This window comes from Psammomys obesus, unplaced genomic scaffold (assembly GCF_907164565.1).
Source record: "Psammomys obesus unplaced genomic scaffold, mPsaObe1.curated_primary_1811, whole genome shotgun sequence".
In the NCBI taxonomy this organism is placed as follows: Eukaryota; Metazoa; Chordata; class Mammalia; order Rodentia; family Muridae; genus Psammomys; species Psammomys obesus.
The window spans coordinates 710,158-728,642 of NW_026590715.1; the positions used below are offsets into that span (position 1 = coordinate 710,158).

The window sequence follows — 18,485 nt, forward strand, 5'->3', positions numbered from 1 at the left end:
CACACACACACACACACACACACACACACACACACACACACACACACCCTTTTAGGGGATACTCCTAGTGCTCAATTTCTTCTAGTAGACCCTTATTTCATAATAATATACAATAAAAGCTATTGATTCACTTGCTAAAGTTATATCCCTCACAGTACCATTAATTCATATGAGCTGAGGACAAAACCTTCAAAACAAGAGCCCTTGAGGAGGATACTTTATATCTGAACCACAATAAATTATATAGGCATGTCTTTGCCAAAACTCATTCTTTTTTTTAAATTGAAATTCCTACTGGAAATACAGTACAATGTGTTGATTGGATTGCTTTTGATAACTACCTTAATATATACTGCATATACTGAGGGTTGAATCTTTAGTTTGATTTCAGACTTCTGAGAAAGACTGGTATTGGTGTATGACAACCTTGAGGACACTGACAAATAAAATGAATTGATCTGACCACAATTCCTGATCCAAAAGTGAAGTAGTGGAATTAACAATTGTAAACATATATAATGCTATGAATGTCAGGATAAGGAACTAGAATTCTATTTGGTAAAATTTTCAATATTTATGGAAACCTTGAGAGTAGTGAAGAGATATGACCTGCCCTGTATTTTAGAATTAAAGGAAATTTTTTTCTTCTAGGATACATGCAGAATTATGGAAATCGTCATTCTTTTAATGAAGTATATATTTTTTTTATTCTTTCGGTTGTTTATGAACTGCATCAGCATCTCTGCAGCTCTACTTCTCTTGCTTTCCCTGAATGTAAACACACTGGTATCCTTGATGAGACTAAGTTAATGCTGGTGGTATGGACATCCTGTACATGGTCCATGGAATTTTTCTCATAGCCTAGAAGTGCACATCTTTTAAAGGTTTCTCATTTCATTATTAGAAGATTTGGGGGATAAAAATTTAAAAAAAACATTCCTTACTTGTGAAGCAGTTTATACATTTCCTTCCAAAGATTTCCAAGTTATGGAATATATCTTTACATTCAGTTGACATGTCAGTGTAGACTGGGGCATCTTACAAGGTACCATCCATAGGTGAAGAGCTACAGCAGCTGAGAGAGGGAGAATTAATCTTCTTTAAGGACAAGTCTACCAAATAAGTTATCCAATCTTAAGTGTTTAGCTGTAAACACATGCACATATAAGTAAAACTAAATGGATTTAGTAAAATGTATTTCTATCTACATATGTACATCATATTCTGTATAACATAATAAGGATTTGATGAGGAATAGGGGGACATATGAAGAGGGTATTGTATATGATTTAAATATAATGCTCATATATGAAATTCTCAAACAAATTTTAAAAAGAAATAAGCCATTTATATCAAGTGGTGGTGATAGAACTTACACTTTAATTATTTACCAATAGGTTTTTTAAATTTATTTATTTTTTTTATATTAACCACAGGTTATTTATTTGTATCCCAGCAGTAACCCCCTCTTCCCTTCCCTCCCAATCCTACCCTCCCTCCCTCATCTTCTCCCTGCCCCTTTCCAAGTCCACTAACAGGGGAGGACCTCCTCCCCTTCCATCTGACCCTAGCTTATCAGGTATCTTCAGGCCTGGCTGCAATATCCTCTCTGTGCCTAGCAAGGCTTTTCCTCCCTTTTGGTGGGGGGGATTGTTGAAGAGCTCGCCTTAGAGTTCATGTCAGGAATAGTCCCTGTTCCCTTTATTAGAGAACACCTTTGGACACTGAGCTATCAAGGGCTATATCCGAGCAGGGGTTCTAGGTTATATCCATACATGATCCTTGGTTGGAGAAACAGTCTCATGAAAGACCCCTGTGCCCTGATATATTTTGTCCTTGTGGCACTCCTGTACTTTCCAGGACTTAATAACTCCCCCTTTTTTTTGTATGATTCCCTGCACTCTGTCGAAGGTTTGGTTATGAATCTTAATATCTGCTTTGATACACTGCTAGGTAGAATTTTTCAGAGGCCCTGTGCTGTAGGCTCCTGTCCTGTTACTTGTTTTCTCCTACATCCAATGTCCATCCCATTTGTCTTTCTAAGTGAGGATTGGTCATCTTACCCCAAGTCCTCTTTCTTGTTTATCTTCTTTATGTGTATAGATTTCAGTATATTTATCCTATCTTACAGGTCTATATAAGTGAGTATATACCATGTGTGTCTTTCTGCTTTTGGGATACCTCACTCAGGATGATCGATTCTAGGTCCCATTATTTGCCTGCAAATTTCATGATTTCCTAGCTTTTAATTGCTGAGTAGTATTCCATTGTGTAAAAGTACCACAGTTTCTGTATCTATTCATCAACTGAGGGATATCTGGGTTGTTTCCAGGTTCTAGCTATTACGAATAAAGCTGCTATAAACATGGTTGAGCAAATGTCCTTGTTGGGTACTTGAGCATTTTTTGGATATATGCCTAGGAGTGGTATAGCTGGATCTTAAGGAATCACTATTCCTAATTGTCTGAGAAAGTGCCAGATTGATTTCCAAAGTGGTTGTACAAGTTTGCATTCCCACCAGCAATGTAGGAGGGTTCCCCTTTCTCCAGATCCTCTCCAGCATGTGTTGTCACTTGAGTTTTTCATCTTGGCCATTCTGATGAGTGTAAGGTGAAATCTCAGGGTCCTTTTGATTTGCATCTCCCTGATGCTTAAGGATGTTGAGCATTTCTTTAAGTGTTTCTCTGCCATTCTACAATCCTCTACGGAGAGTTCTCTGTTTAACTCTGTGCCCCATTTTTTAATTGTATTACTTGATTTGTTGCATTTTAACTTCTTGAGTTCTTTATATATATTGGATATTAGCCCTCTGTCATATGTAGGGTTGCATGGTATTGGCATAGAAACAGAAAGGAGGATCAATGGAACCGAATAGGAGACCCAGAAATAAACCAATATGTTTTTAAGATTTAATAAATTACTAAATTTCCTTGAGCTACAGATGGTGTATTGCCAGATTCATTTTAATTCTTTATAGAAAATCATGATTATCTTGTTTGATCCAATCAATAGTGATTGATAAGAAGAACAATGGTCATGGCTATGGGATCCATCTCATCAATTTAATACACATATGCTTTTATACAGTTTTTTTTTCTATCATTGGGTACTAATGTCTTCTGATGTTTCCTGAGTAAAGTAAAAAGAAAAAGAATTATGCTATCACTAAAGATTTCAATAATGTACCATGACTGTTTTCCTAAAGTACCTTTGGATAAGCAACAGCTACAAAATCTTGTTCTGCTTGAGTTCTTGAAGAGAAAATTCCATGAGCAATCTATAAACCAGCATTTGGTTCTCTAAGAGAAAAAAAAAATGTACCATCAGCCAAGTACAAACATATAGAAATTTTTTGAGAACATTATTGGCTTGCACATAGCATTAACTTTTTTATTAGTTCTTTGAGAATCTTGATCAAGTGTAAAATCATAAAGAATTTTACTGAGAATATTTTGAGGCTGTATTTAGCATTTTTAAGATTAATTTATGTTTTATTAATTACAGATTATTCACTCTGTATCCCATCTATAGACCCTCCCCTCATGCCCTCCCAACCCCACTGTCCCTCCCTCATCTCCTCCCATGCCCTTCCCAAAGTCCACTGATAGGGGATGTCCTCCTCCCCTTCCCTCTGACCCTAGCCTTTTAGGTCTCACCAGGACTAACAGCATTGTCTTCCTCTGTGGCCTGGTACGGCTGCTCCTCCCCCTTCAAGGAGAGGTGATCAATGAACCAGCCACTGAGTTCACATCAGAGACAGTCCCTCTTACCATTACTAGGGTACCCACTTGCAGACTGAGCTACCATGGGCTACATCTGTGCAAGGTTTGTAGGTTATTTCAATGCATGGTACTTGTTTGGAGAATCAGTCTAAGAAAAGACCCCTCTACCCAGATTTTTGGTTCTATTGCTCTCCTTGTGGAGCTCCTGTCCCCTCCATGTCTTTCTATCTCCACCTTCTTTCATAAGATTCTTCCCTGAACTCTGCCCAAAGTTTGACTATGAGTCTGAGCATTTGCTTTGATACATTGCTGGGTAGCGTCTATATACTTACTTATAGGTGGATATTAGAAATGTAATATAGAATAAACATACTAAAATTTTTTTCACCTATTGAACCTAAGCAAGAAGGAGGACCCTGGGTAAAATGATCAATCCTCACTCAGAGAGGCTAATGGGACAAATATTGGAAGAGGGAGAAAACAAGGAACCGGACAGGAGCCTATCACAGAGGGCCTCTGAAAGATTCTACCCAGCAAGGTATTTAACACATTTTAGTTCAATGAGAATCTTAGACAGTGTGTCTTGACTATATCCACTCCTTATTCCAACTCCTCGCATATCTAATCCTCTGTTCTCTACACATCTAATCTTGTATTCTTCTCCCTTTTTTTACGTTTACATCCATCAAATTCAATCCATTTATTTATTACTGCACATCTAGTCTTTCACTGGAGCTTCTTGGACCTATCAGAGGCCACATTCTTTATTCACTTTGTCTCCTGTCTGCAGTACCCGTCCTTGTCTCCTCCCAGTCCCTCCCACCCTTCCTTTTCTTCCCCTATGTCCTTTCCCTAGTCCTCTGATAAGAGAGGACCTCCTCACCTTCCATCTGACCGCAGCTTATAATGACTCATCAAGGCTGGCTGCATCATTTTCCTCTGTGGCCTAGCAAGGCTGCACCCCCAAGGGGGAGGTGATCAATGAGCTAGCCACTGAGTTCATGTCACAGACAGCCCCTGTACCCCTTGTTAGGGAACCCACTTTGAAGCAGAGCAGTATATGGGCTTCCATTGAATAGGTTGTTTGGGTTCTCTCCATGTATGATCCTTGGTTAGAGTATCTGTCTTTTCAGGGCCCCTTGGGTCCAGGTATTTTGTCTCTGTTGTTCTTTGTATGGAGTTCTGTCCTCTACAGGTCTTTCTATCTTCCTGTTATTCCATAAGTATTCTGACACTCTGCCAAAGTTTGGCTAAGAGTCTCAGCATTTTCTTCTATACCAAGATGGGTAAAGTCTTTCAGAGGTCTTCTGTGGAAGATTGCTGTCCTGTTCCCTTTCTACTCCTACTTCTGATGTCTATCCTGGTTGCCATTCTGAGTGAGGAATACACATTTTCCCAAGGGTCCTCCTTGTTGTTTAGCTTCTTTAGACAATAGATTTTAGAATGTTTACCCTATATTATATGACTAATATCCACTTATAAGTGAGTATATATCATATGTGTCTTTCTGCTTCTGGGATACCTCACTCAGGAATATATTTTCTAGTTCCCACCATTTGCCTGTAAATTTCATGATTTCCTTTTTTTTTTAATTGCTGAGTAATATTCGTATTCCATTCTTTAAATACACCACACTTTCTGTATCCATTCCTATACTGAGGGACATCTAGGTTGTTTTCAGATTCTTGCTGTTACAAATAAAGCTCCTATGAAAATAGTTGAGTAAATGTCCTTATTGAATGAGGGAGCATCTTTCGGGTATATGCCTACAAGTTGTATAGCTGGATCTTGCTAAATAAAGCTCCTATGAACATAGTTGAGTAAATGTCCTTATTGAATGGGGGAGCATCTTTCGGGTATATGCCTACAAGTTGTATAGCTGGATCTGGCTAATTTTAGCCAGATTAATTTGCAAAGTGGTTGTACAAGGTTACATTCCCACCAGCAATGGAGGAGGGTTCCCCTTTCTCCACAACCTCTGCAGCATGTGCTGTCACTTGAGTTTTTTATTTTAGCTATTCTGATGAGTATGAGTTGAAATCTCAGGGTGGTTTGGTTTGCATTTCCTGAATAACTAAGGATCATTTCTTTAAGTGTTTCTCTGCCATTCGATATGCCTCTGTTGAGAATTCTCTGTTTAGCTCTGTACTCTTTTTTTTTTTCCTTTGGATTACTTGTTTTGTTGGTGTTTAACTTCTTCAGTTCTTTATATATTATGGATATCAGCCCTCTGTCACATGTAGGATTGGTGAAGATCCTTTCCCAGTCCGTAGGCTGTTGTTTTGTTCTGATGATAGTGTCCTTTGCTTTACAGAAGCTTTTCAGGTTCATGAGGTCCCAATTATTAATTGTTGATCTTAGAGCCTGTGTTGTTGGTGTTCTGTTCAGGAAGATTTCTCCTGTACCAATGAGGTCAAGTTTCTTCCCCACTTTTTCTAAATAATTTAGTGTGTCTGGCTTTCTGTTGAGGTCTTTGACCCACGTGGACTTTAACTTTTTGCAGGGTAATAAATATGGGTCTATTTGCATTTTTCTACACGTAGTCATCCAGTTAGACCAGCACCATTTGTTGAAGATGCTATGTTTTTTCCATTGTATGGTTTTGGCTTCTTTGTCACAAATCAAGTATCCGTAAGTGTGTGGATTTATTTCTGGGTCTTCTATTTAATTCCTTTGATCCACCATTTTGTTTCTATGCCAATACCATGAAGTTTTTATTATTGATGCCCTCTAGTACAGCTTGAAATCAGAAATAGAGATAAGTCCAGATTATTGTACATGATTGTTTGAGAAATTATGGGATTTTTTTCAATATGAAATTGAATACTGTTTTTCCAATTCTGTAAATAATTTTGTTGATATTTTGATAGGAACTACATTGAATCTGTAGATTGCCTTAGGCAGGATGTCCATTTTTACTATGTTAATCCTACCGATCCATGAGCATGGGTGATCATTCCATCTTTCAATATCTTCTTCAATTTCTTTTTTTTAACTTTTATTAATTATACTTTATTCATTTTGTATCCCCCCATAAGCCCTTCCCTCCTCCCCTCCCGGTCCCACCCTCTCACTCTTTCTGCATACATGCCACTTCCCAAGTCCACTGATAGGGGAGGTCCTCCTCTCCTTCTTTCTGATCTTAGCCTATCAGTTCTCATCAGAAGTGGCTGCATTGTCAGGGTTCTAGGTTATCTCCATGGATAGTCCTTGGTTGGAGTATGAGTCTCTGGGAAGTTCCCTGTGTTCAAATTTTCTTGTTCTGTTGCTCTCCTTGTGGAGTTCCCATCCCCTCCAGCTCTTACTATTTCCCACTTCTTACATAAAATTCCATTCACTCTGCCCATCAGTTGGCCATCAGGCTCAGCATCTGCTTTGACAGTCTATACTGCAGAAGCTTTCAGAGGCCCTCTGTGGCAGGTTTCAAGGTTGTTTCCTGTTTTCTTCTGGCTTTCAGAGGCCCTCTGTAGCAGGTTCCTAGGTTGTTTTCTGTTTTCTTTTTCTTCTGATGTCCATCCTCTTTGCCTTTCAGGATGGGGATTGAGCAAAGGTTTTTTTTTTTTTTTCATGTAGGTCTTTCACTTGCTTGGTTAGAGTTACAAGTTACTTCATTATATTTGTGGCTATTGTGAAGTGTGTAGTTTCCTTAATTTCTTTCTTAGCCCTTTTGTCATTTGTATATAGGATGGCTACTGCTTTTTGGAGTTAATATTGTATCCAGTCACTTTGCTAAATATTTTTTTTAGTTTATTCCTTGTAGCCAGATCATTTGTATATTTCAGTATTAATAGCCCTCTCTGGAAAGTAGAAGGTTATATGCTCAGGGTTATGAAATGTATTAAGAAAAAAAATACAATTAGAAATAGGGTATAGAATTAAACAAAGAGTTCTCAAAAAATGAAATACAAGTGCATGAGTATTTTTATTTTTTTATTTTTAGCATCCTTAGCCATCAGAGTCAATGCAATTTAAAACTACTTTGAGATTTTTTTTCCCTCAGTCATATGGTCACAGTAAAATATTTCAATAAAAGCAGATACGTGCATGGATGTGGGGAAAGAGAAACACTTTTTTCCTGTTTGTGGGAGTGAAGATGTTTATAGCCACTGTAAAATTCATAGTGGAATCACTATAGAGTATCTTTAAAATCTAGAATCAGATTTACCAAATGATCCAGCTAGACCATTCTTGAGTATATACTCAAAAGACTCCATGCCATACTAGAGAGATGCCTACTGCTCATCCATGTTCATTACTTCTCTATTTACCAGCCAACAGATGGAAAAGGCCTACATGTTCATTATCTGATGAATGGATAATGGAAATATTGTACATTTATACAACAGGACATTATTTGGTGATTAAGAATAACCTCTGAAACAACAAACAAAATTCTTTTTGTGTCTAATAACACCAAGTTCCTATTATATAGAATAAAAACAACTATGATTGTTTCTAAACATTACTTTTGTTTATAATGTGATTATGTGTTTAGAAAACAAACATGATTATGTGTTTAGAAAAACATATGGTATTCAGAAGAGCTTTCAAAAGGCATCCAAATGAAAGAAGTAGGATGGAGTGTAAAATCTGCAAGTTTTCAATTATTGTCCTATACCTGCCTTTGTTAGTGATATGACTGACAACAAATTTGTTTTCTCTTTTCTCTCAGCTTGTTTCTGCATATGTAAAATGAGATAGAAGTATCACTACAAATAGTCCTGGTATCTTTTGTATTTTCTAAATTACTACTGGTTTGGTTGCTATGTCTTCATATGGTGGGGACTGAAGGTAGTTCAAGGTTTTGCCTAACTATTCTGTTATCATATATTTCTCTGGACTAAACTGCTGGTATGTTCTCAGTAACATTTTTTTTCTTTAGTTCGAGCAGAAAATGTCTGCCAGTTATTTTTGCCAACAACACTGTGTCTGCTTGTGTTTGTCTGCTGCTGAGATGAGGCTGGAACATGTACCTGCTAAATTTCATGCAAATTTAGAAGGAAGAGTGCAAGTGTTGAGTGCTGTTCTCTTCCTACACAAGCAATTATTGTAGCAAATAAGAATTGCTTGCTCAGTGGGTCAAGATGTACAGCTATTGAATTTGCCAGGTCTACTTATTGAAATCTTCTGGAATTGAAATGGTTAGTCATGTAATTGTTTTCTATTAAGAACGCTTTATTTTCCTTTGCAGACTCTCTCCTAAGCATGCTCCAGATATTCCTGATGACAGCACCGACAACATCACTATCTTCACTAGAATCTTGGATAGGCTTCTGGATGGATATGATAACCGTCTGCGACCAGGGCTTGGAGGTCAGTTATTCTTTTGAAAGCCCTCTGCTAAGATTTTGTTCCTTAAAAAAGTAACAAGATACCTTCTGCTGACCAAGGTGCTTAGTATACAGTTGAGTTTCTCCCCTCTGAGCATTAGAATTTCATTCCAATCCTTCACTTCAGCAACTGACCTCTTATCTATTGTTGGAAGATTTCTTTAAGCAAGACAAGTATATTGTGCTATGGGCCATGCTGAATGGAAATTATGAAGGCATATGTATTTAATTCTCTCCAAAGTGACATATAATATGGTCTTTTATTGCTACAATCTTCATCACATATTTCCATAGAACAAAGGAATTTGTTTATAAATAATTCACATATAACAACCTCATTTGTAATTCGTATTCTGTATTCAAATTTTCTAATTATAATAACAATATTTCTAACAACAATCTCCCTTGATTTGGGATTTCATCTAGCATTGAACATCACCATTCTTCTTTAACCTATAATTTGATAGTTACTCTTTTATGGTGTTGCTAGGGTTTTCTTTATTCATTTTTGGTAATAAAATCACAAGAGTTAACTGGATCTTTCTTGCGGAATTATTTAAGAAGGAGACACCATATATGAGTGCTTGTATGCATGTATGCATACCTGTGTGCCTGTGCGTGTGTGTTGATTTTTTTCTCATTTATTCATTTTATTCTCACCCATATAGCCACCTCCCTCCTTCCCTTCCAATCCCACCCTTTCTTTTGTGCCCTTCTGGAAAAGGGGAGCTCCTTTTCACATCTACCCAGTTCATCAAGTTGTGTCAGGACTGAACTTATCTTCTTCCCCTGTGGCCTGGAAGGCAATCCCACCATGGGAAAGTGATCTAAAAGCTAGCAAGCAAGTCCTTATCCCATGCAGTCCCCACATCCCTTACTAGAGGACTCACAGTGAAACCTAAGCTGCCCATCTGCTACATCTTTGTAGGGGGTCTAGGTCCAGTTCATGCGTGGTCCTTGGTTGATGCTTCAGTCTCAGCAAACTGGGATATGGTTGGTTGGCTCTATTGTTTCTCTTGTGGTGATCCTTTCACTTCTGGGTCCTTTTCTCTTTCTTCTTAATACTCCTCAAGACTCCCTATGCATCAGTCAATGTTTGCTGTGAGTCTTAGCATCTATTTTGAGGTGCTACTGGGTAAAGCCTCTCACAGGACAACTCTGACAAACTCCTGTCTGCAAGCTTAGCAGAGTATCACTCATAGTATCAGTGTTTGGCACTGTCAGATAAGGTAGGTCTTTGGTTGGGCCAGTCATCGGTTGGGAATTCCATCAATTTCTACTCTATCTGCTCCATCTTTATCCCTGCACATCTCACAGGCAGGGTAAATTTTTGGTCAAAGCTTTTGTGGGTGAGTTAGTGTTCCCCATCCTTTATTAGAAGACTAGTCTAGAGGATGTTCCCTTCAGTCTTTATGGACTCTGCTACTAGGAGTCTGCTTGAGTAACCTTCATATCCTGACTTAAGTTTCCAGGTTGTCACAGAGATATCCCCACCCAGTTTCTCTTTTTTTCTATAAGCCTTCTGTCCTCTCACCCTTGCTCTCCTCGGGTCTCATCTCCGTACTCTTAACTCTCTGTGCCCGCTCTCCTTCTTTGTTCTCTCTCTTTATCTATTACCTCTGTCTATTTTGATCTTAGCTGTTCTTGCTGGTGTGAGGTGGAATTTTAGAGCCCTTTTGATTTGCATTTCTCTGATGACTAAAGTCATGAACATTTCTTTTTTGTTTGTTTGTTTGTTTTTTAATTTTATTTTTTTCTTATCAGTTACATTTTATTAACTCTGTATCCCAGCTGTGTTCCGATCCCTCATTCCCTCCCAGTCCCTCCCTCCCTCCCTCATCTCCACCGTGCCCCTTGCCAGGTCCACTGATAGGGGGGACCTCCTCCCCATTCATCTGATCCTGTTTTATCAGGTATCTTCAGGACTGGCTGCAAAGCTCTCCTCTGTGGTCTAACAGGACTGCTCCTCCCTTGGGGGGTGGGGAGGCCAAAGAGCCAGTCATTGAGTTCCTGTTAGAAATAGTCCTTGTTCCCCTCACTATGGGCAACCAATTGGTTACTGAGCTACCACAGGCTACATCTGAGCAGAGGTACTAGGTTACATTCATACATGGTCCTTGGTTGCATGTCAGTCTCAGAAAAGACCCTGTGCCCAGATATATTTGGTCCTTGTGGAGCTCCTATCCATCCTCGTTTTGAAAGACAGATGGGATGTGCATTGAACATTGACAGGAGTCTACTGAGCACATTTGAAAGACTCTAACTAGCAGTGTTTTCAAAGCAAAGACTCATGACCAAACCTTTGGCAGAGTACAGGGAATCATAAGAAAGAAGGGGAGTTAGTCTGATGAACATTTCTTTAAGTGTTCCTTGACCATTTGATATTCCTTCTTTGTTTATTTCTGTACCATACTTTTAAATTGGGTTATTTGGTTTATTGGTGTTTGATTTTTTAAGTTCATTATACATTTTGGATATTCACCCTTTGTCTGATTAAGATTGTTGAATATCTTCTCCTAATCTGTAGACTATTGTTTTGTTCTATTGACAGTGTCCTTTGCCTTATAGAAACTTTTCAGTTACCCATTTATTAATTTGGGTCCCATTTATCAATTGTTGATCTTAGAGCCTGAGTGGTTGGTGTTCTCTTTAGGAAGTTATCTCATGTGCCAATAAATTTGACACTCTTCCTCTCTTTCTCTTCTGCTATCTGGTGTTATATGGAGGTCTTTGATCCACTTGGATTTGAGTTTTGTTCAGGGACATTAAACATGGATCGATTTGCATTTTACTCCATGTAGACATACAGTTATACTAGCACCATTTGTTGGAGATGTTCTCTTTTTTTTCCATTATACAGTTTTGGCTCCTTTGTCAAAAATCAAATGTCCATAGATATGTGGGTTTATTTCTGGGTGTTCTATTTGAATCCGTTGATCCACCATTCTGTTTTTATGCCAGTACCATGTAGTTTTTATTACCAGTGGCCTGAAGTATAGTCAAGGACAGAGATATCTCCAAAAGGTTTTTTTTTTATTGTATAGGATTGTGTTAGCTATTCTGTATTTTTTTTCCCATATGAAGTTGAGAATTATTATTTCAAGGTCTGCAAAGAACAGTGTTGGTTATATTGATGGAGATTATGTTGAATCTGCAGATTGCTTTTGTGAAGGTGGCCATTTTTAAAATTTTTTTATTAGTTACACTTCATTCATTTTGTATCCCCCCATAAGCCCCTCCCTCCTCCCCTCCCGATCCCACCGATCCCACCCTCCCTCCCCTTTCTGCATGCATGCCACTTCCCAAGTCCACTGATAGGGAAGGTTCTCCTCTCCTTTCTGATCTTAGTCTATCAGTTCTCATCAAAAGTGGCTGCATTGTCCTCTACTGTGGCCTGATAAGGCTGCTCCCCCCTCAGGGGGAGGTGATCAATGAGCAGGAAGGTGGCCACTTTTACTATGATAATCCTACCAATGTGACATCTTTCCAGACTCTGATATCTTCTTCAGTTTCTTTCCTCAGTGACTTTAAGTACTTGTCATACAGTCTTTCACTTGCATGGTTAGAGTTACATCAAGATACTTTATACAATTTGTGCCTATTATGAAGGGTGCAGTTTCCCTAGTTTCTATTTTATCCTGTTTGTCATTTGCTACTGATTTTTTTTCATTTTTTATTATTAATTATACTTTATTCGCTTTGTATCACCCCATAAACCCCTTCCTCCTCCTCTCACGGTCTCCTCCTCTCTCCTTCTTCTCCACCTGACTTTTTTTTAGTTTATCTTCCAGCTACTTTGCTGGAGCTTTTTATCTGCTGTAGGAGTTCTATGGTAGAATTTTTGGGTCACATATGCACACTATCGTATCATCTGCAAATAGCAACATGTTGATGTTTTCCTTCCTAATTTGTATGTCCTTGATCTATGTTAGTTGTCTTATAACTTTATCTAGAACTTCAAATACTATACTGAAGAGATATGGAGAAAGTGGATAACCTTGTCTTGTTCCTGATTTTAGTGGAATTGCTTTGAGTTTCTCTCTATTTAATTTGATGTTGGCAAACAGCTTGCTACATATTGCCTTTATTACGTTTAGATATGGACAGTGTATCCCTGATCTCTCCGATATTTTTATCATGAATGGACATTGGATTTTGTCAAAGACCTTCTCTACATCTAATGAGATAATCATATGATTTTTTTCTTTGAGTTTGTTTATATGGTGGATTATGTTGATGGATTTCTGTATGTTGAGCCATCCCTATATCCCTGGGATGAAGCTAAATTGATTATGGTGGATGATGTATTTGATATGTTCTTGGATTCAGTTTGCAAGTCCTTTTATTGAATAATTATGCATTGATGTTCATGAGTGAATTTGGTCTGAAATTCTCTTTCTTTGTTGAGTCTTTTTCCATTTAGTATCAGGGTGAATGTGGCTTCATAGAATGAATTGGGTAATGTTTCTTCAGTTTCTGTTTTGTGGAATAATTTGAGGAGTATTGATATTAACTCTTTGAATATCTGGTAGAATTCTGCGCTGAAAGCCTCTGGACCTGGCTTTTTTTTGTTTGTTTGTTTTTGTTTGTTTGGGAGACTTTTGATGACTGCTTCTATTTCTTTAGGGGTTATAAGACTGTTTAAAGTGTTTACATGATCTTGATTTAGCTTTGGTAGGTAAAATCTATCCAGAAAATTGTACTTTTTCTTTAGATTTTCCAATTTTGTGGAATATAGGCTTTTGAAATAAGACCTAACGATTTTGTTTTTATTTCATCAGTGTCTGTTGTTATGTTCCCTTTTCATTTATGATTTTGTTAATCTGGATACTCTGCCTTTTAATTACTTTGGCTAATGGTTTGTCTATCTTGTTCATTTTTTTCAACAAACCAGTGTTTCATTTTATTGATTTTTGTATCATTCTGTTTATTTCCTGTCACCTTCTACTCTTCTCCTTCTTCCTCATGTCTGGAGCTTTCAGGTATTCTGCTATGTTAATAGTATGGGATCTTTCCAATTTCTTTATGAAGGCGGTTAGTGCTATGAACTTTCCCCTTTGCACTATTTTCATAGTGTTCCGTAAGTTTGGATTATTGTACCTTCATTTTCACTGAACTCTAGAAAGTCTTTAATTTCTTTCTTTATTTCTTCCCCTACACAGTGGTTGTTTAGTAGCGAGGTGTTCAGGTTTCATTAGTTGCTGGCATTCTGTTATTTCTGTTGTTGAGTTCTAGCTTTAATCCATGATAAGATTCAGGGGTTTATTTCAATCATCTTATATCTGCTAAGCCTTGCTTTGTGACCATTTACATGGCCAGTTTTAGAGAAGGTTCCACGAGGTGCTAAGAAAAATGTATATTCTCTTGTGTTTGGGTGAAATGTTCTGTAGATATCTGTTAGGTCCATTTAATTAATGATATCTGTTAGTTTCTTTATTTCCCAATTTAGTTTTATTCTGGATGATTTGTCTCTTGGAGAGAGTGTTGTGTTAATGTTTCCCACCATCAATGTGTGAGCTTTGATGTATGGTTTAAGCTCCAGTAATGCTTCTTTTACAAATGAGGGAGCCCTTGCATTTGGTGCATAGATGTTCAGAATTGAGATGTTGTCTTGGTGTATTTTCCATTTGATGAGAATGAAGTGTCCTTCCCCATCTCTACTGATTAATTTTGGTTGAAGGTCTATTTTATTAGGTACTAGAATATTCACTCATGTTGTCTCTTGTGTCTGTTTATTTGGAAAACCGTTTCCAGCCCTTTATTCTGAGGTAATGTCTATTTTTATTGCTGAGGTGTGTGTCTTGTATGCAGCATAAAGATGGGTTCTGTTTTGATATCATTCTGTTAACCTGTGTCATTTTATTGTAGAGTTGATACCATTGATGTTTAGAAATATTAATGACCAGTTGTTCTTTCCTGTTATTTTGATGTTCATGGTAGTAGAGTATGTGTGATTCCTTTCTTTTGGTTTTTCTGGTGTGAGGTTATTTATTTCCTGTGTTTCCTGGGTGTAATTGGCATTATTGGGTTGAACTTTTCCTATTAGTGTCTTCTGTAAGGTTGGATTTGTGGATAGGTACTGTTTAAATTTGTCTTGGAATATCTTGTTCTCTCCATCTACAGTGATTAGATTTTTGCTAGGTATAATAGTTAGGTCTGACAGACATCTGCGATCTTTTAGTGTCTGTAAGATATCTGCACAAGCCTTCTGGCTTTTCGAGTTTCTGATGAGAAGTCTGGTGTAATTCTGATAGGTTTGACTTTATATAACCTGTACTTTTTCCTTTGCAGCTTTTAATATCCTGTCTTTGTTGTGGACATTTAATGTTTTGATTATCATGCAGTGGTGTGATTTTCTTTTCTTTTCCAATGTATTTGCTGTTCTGTAAGCTTCCTGTATGTTTAAAGGCCTCCCTTTCTTTAGGTTGGGGAAGTTTTCTTCTATGATCTTGTTGATAATATTTTCTGGGCCTTGGAATTGGAAGTCTTCTCCTTCTGCTCTTCCTATTATTTTTAGGTTTGGTCTTTTCATACTGTCTCAGATTTTTTGGATGTTTTGTCTCCAGAGCTTTTTAGATTTATCAATTTCTTTGACTGATATATGGCTTTCTTCAATCCTATCTTCTACCCCTGAGATTTTCTCTTCCAACTTTTGTATTCTGTTGGTGATGCTTATGTCTGTTGTTCCTGTCTTCTTCTCTGGATTTTTCATTTCCAGCATTTTCTCAGACTGTGTTTTCTTTATTGCTCCTAGCTTCATTTTAAGGTCTTAAACAGTTATTCCCATTTTCTTTTCCTGTTTGATTGTAGTTTCCTCTATTTCTTTAAAGGATTTGTTTAATTCTTTCATCTGTTTGAATGTATTTTCCTGTGATACTTTAAGAAATTAATAGGCATTCTTTAATGACCCTATTATTTCCATCACCTCAGATTTAAAATGTTTTTATTGCATTTCAGGTGTGATAGTATGTCCATGGCTTGCAGTGATAGGACCACAGGTTTCAGATGGTGCCATATGGCCCTGAGGTTTGTTGCTTGAGTTTTGTTTTGTTTTTTAAAAGGTTCTGTGGCTTCCTTTTGTATTGTTTTCAACTCTTTTAAATTTATTTATTGTTTTATTAATTACAGTTTATTCACTTTTTATTCCAGCTGTATCCTCCTCCCTCATCCTCTCCCAATCCCACCCTCCATTCTTCTTCTCCTCCCATGCCCCTCATCAAGTCCAGTGATAGGGGAGGTCCCCCTTCCCTTCCATCTGATCCTAGTATAACAGTTCTCATCAGGACTGGCCACTTTGTCTTCCTTTGTGGCCTGGTAAGCTGCAACCCACTCAGGGAGACGTGATGTGAGTTCATGTCAGAGACAGTCTCTGTTCCCATGTGGACACTCAGATTCTATGGGCTACAGTTGTGCATGGGTTCTAGGTTGTCTCCATGAATGGTCCTTGGTTTTTTGGCTTTCCTTGTGGAGCTCCTGTCCCCTTCAGATCTTTCTATATCTCCCTTCTTTCATAAGATTCCCTGTCCTCTGCCCTAAGTTTGGCTATGAGTCTTAGCTTCTGCTTTGATACCCTGAAGGGTAGAGTCTTTCAGAGGCCCTCTGTGGTAGGCTCCTGTCCCCTTCCCTATTTTCTCCCTCTTCTGATGTCCATCCCATTTGCACTTCTGAATGAGGATTGAACATCTTACCCACGGTACTCCTTCTTGCTTAGCTTCTTTAGGTGTACAGATTTTAGTATGATTATCCTATATTATATGTCTAATATCTACTTATATGTGAGTATATACCAAGTGTGTCTCTCTGCTTCTGGGATACCTCACTCAGGATGATCTTTTCTAGTTCCTACTATTTGCCTGCAAATTTCATGATTTCCATGTCTTTAATTGCTGAGTAGTATTCCATTGTATAAATGTACCACAATTTCTGTATCCATTCCTCAACCAAGGGACATCTGGGTTGTTTCCAGCTTCTGGCTGTTACAAAGCTGCTACAATTATGGTTGAGCAAATGTCCTTCGGGAATACTTGACCATCTTTTGGATATATGCCTGGGAGTGGTATAGCTGGATCTTGAGGTAACAATATTCCTAATTGTTTAAGAAAGCACCAGATTGATTTCTAAAGTGGTGTACAAGTTTACATTCCCACATGCAATGGAAGAGGGTCCCCACTTTCCACATCTTATCCAGCATGTGTTGTTATTTGAGGTTTTTATCTTAGCCATTCTGAAGGTGAAATCTGAGGGTCATTTTGATTTACATTTCCCTGATAATTAAGGATGTTGAGCATTTCTTTAACTATTTCTCTGCCATTTTATATCCCTTTATTGAAACTTCTCTGTTTAGCTCTGTACCCCATTTATTAATTGGATTACTTGATTTGTTGCTGTTTAACTTCTTGAGTTCTTCATATATACATACATAGCCCTTTGTCAAATATAGGCTTAGTGAAGAACTAATCCCAATCTGTACGGTGTCATTTTGTTCTGACAGCAGTGTCTTTGCTTTTTTTTAAATTTTTTATTAATTACACTTTATTCATTTTGTATCCCCCCATAAGCCCCTCCCTCCTCCCCTCCCGATCCCACCCTCCCTCCCCTTTCTGCATGCATGGCCCTCCCCGAGTCCACTGATAGGGGAGGTTCTCCTCTTCTTTCTGATCTTAGTCTATCAGTTCTCATCAAAAGTGGCTGCATTGTCCTCTACTGTGGCCTGGTAAGGCTGCTCCCCCCTCAGGGGGAAGTGATCAACGAGCAGGCCAATCAGATTATGTCAGAGGCAGTCCCTCTTCCCATTACTATGTAAACCACTTGGACACTGAACTGCCATGGGCTACACCTGTGCAGGGGTTCCAGGTCATCTCCACGAATAGTCCTTGGTTGGAGTATGATTTTCTGGGAAGTTCCCTGTGTTCAAATTATCTTGTTGTGTTGCTCTCCTTGTGGAGTTCCTGTCCCCTCCAGCTCTTACTATTTCCCACTTCTTACATAAAATTCCATTCACTCTGCCCATCAGTTGGCCATCAGGCTCAGCATCTGCTTTGACAGTCTATACTGCAGAAGCTTTCAGAGGCCCTCTGTGGCAGGTTTCAAGGTTGTTTCCTGTTTTCTTCTGGCTTTCAGAGGCCCTCTGTAGCAGGTTACGAGGTTGTTTCCTATTTTCTATTTCTTCTGATGTCCATCCTCTTTGCCTTTCAGGATGGGTATTGAACATTTTAGTTAGGGTCCTCTCTTTTGATTAGTTTGTTTAGATGTACAGATTTTAGTGGGTTTTTTCTATATTATATGTTTATATGAGTGAGTATATACCATGCGTGTCTTTTTGCTTCTGGGACAACTCACTCAGGATGATCCTTTCCAGGTCCCACCATTTACCTGCAAATTTCATGATTTCCTTATTTTTCATTGCTGAGTAATACTCCATTGTATAGATGTA

At 38.1% G+C, this 18,485-nt stretch overlaps 1 protein-coding gene across 3 annotated transcripts in view; it reads left to right on the forward strand.

Moving 5' to 3' along the window:
• The window catches only part of Gabra3 (gamma-aminobutyric acid type A receptor subunit alpha3), a 305,868-nt gene that overhangs the window by 119,204 nt on the left and 168,179 nt on the right, over nt 1–18,485 (forward strand). For all 3 annotated transcript variants that reach the window (XM_055608773.1, XM_055608771.1, XM_055608772.1), the window contains one exon: nt 8,914–9,035. In XM_055608773.1, the coding sequence (XP_055464748.1) occupies nt 8,914–9,035 (122 nt within the window). The remainder of the gene's footprint in view (nt 1–8,913; nt 9,036–18,485) is intronic.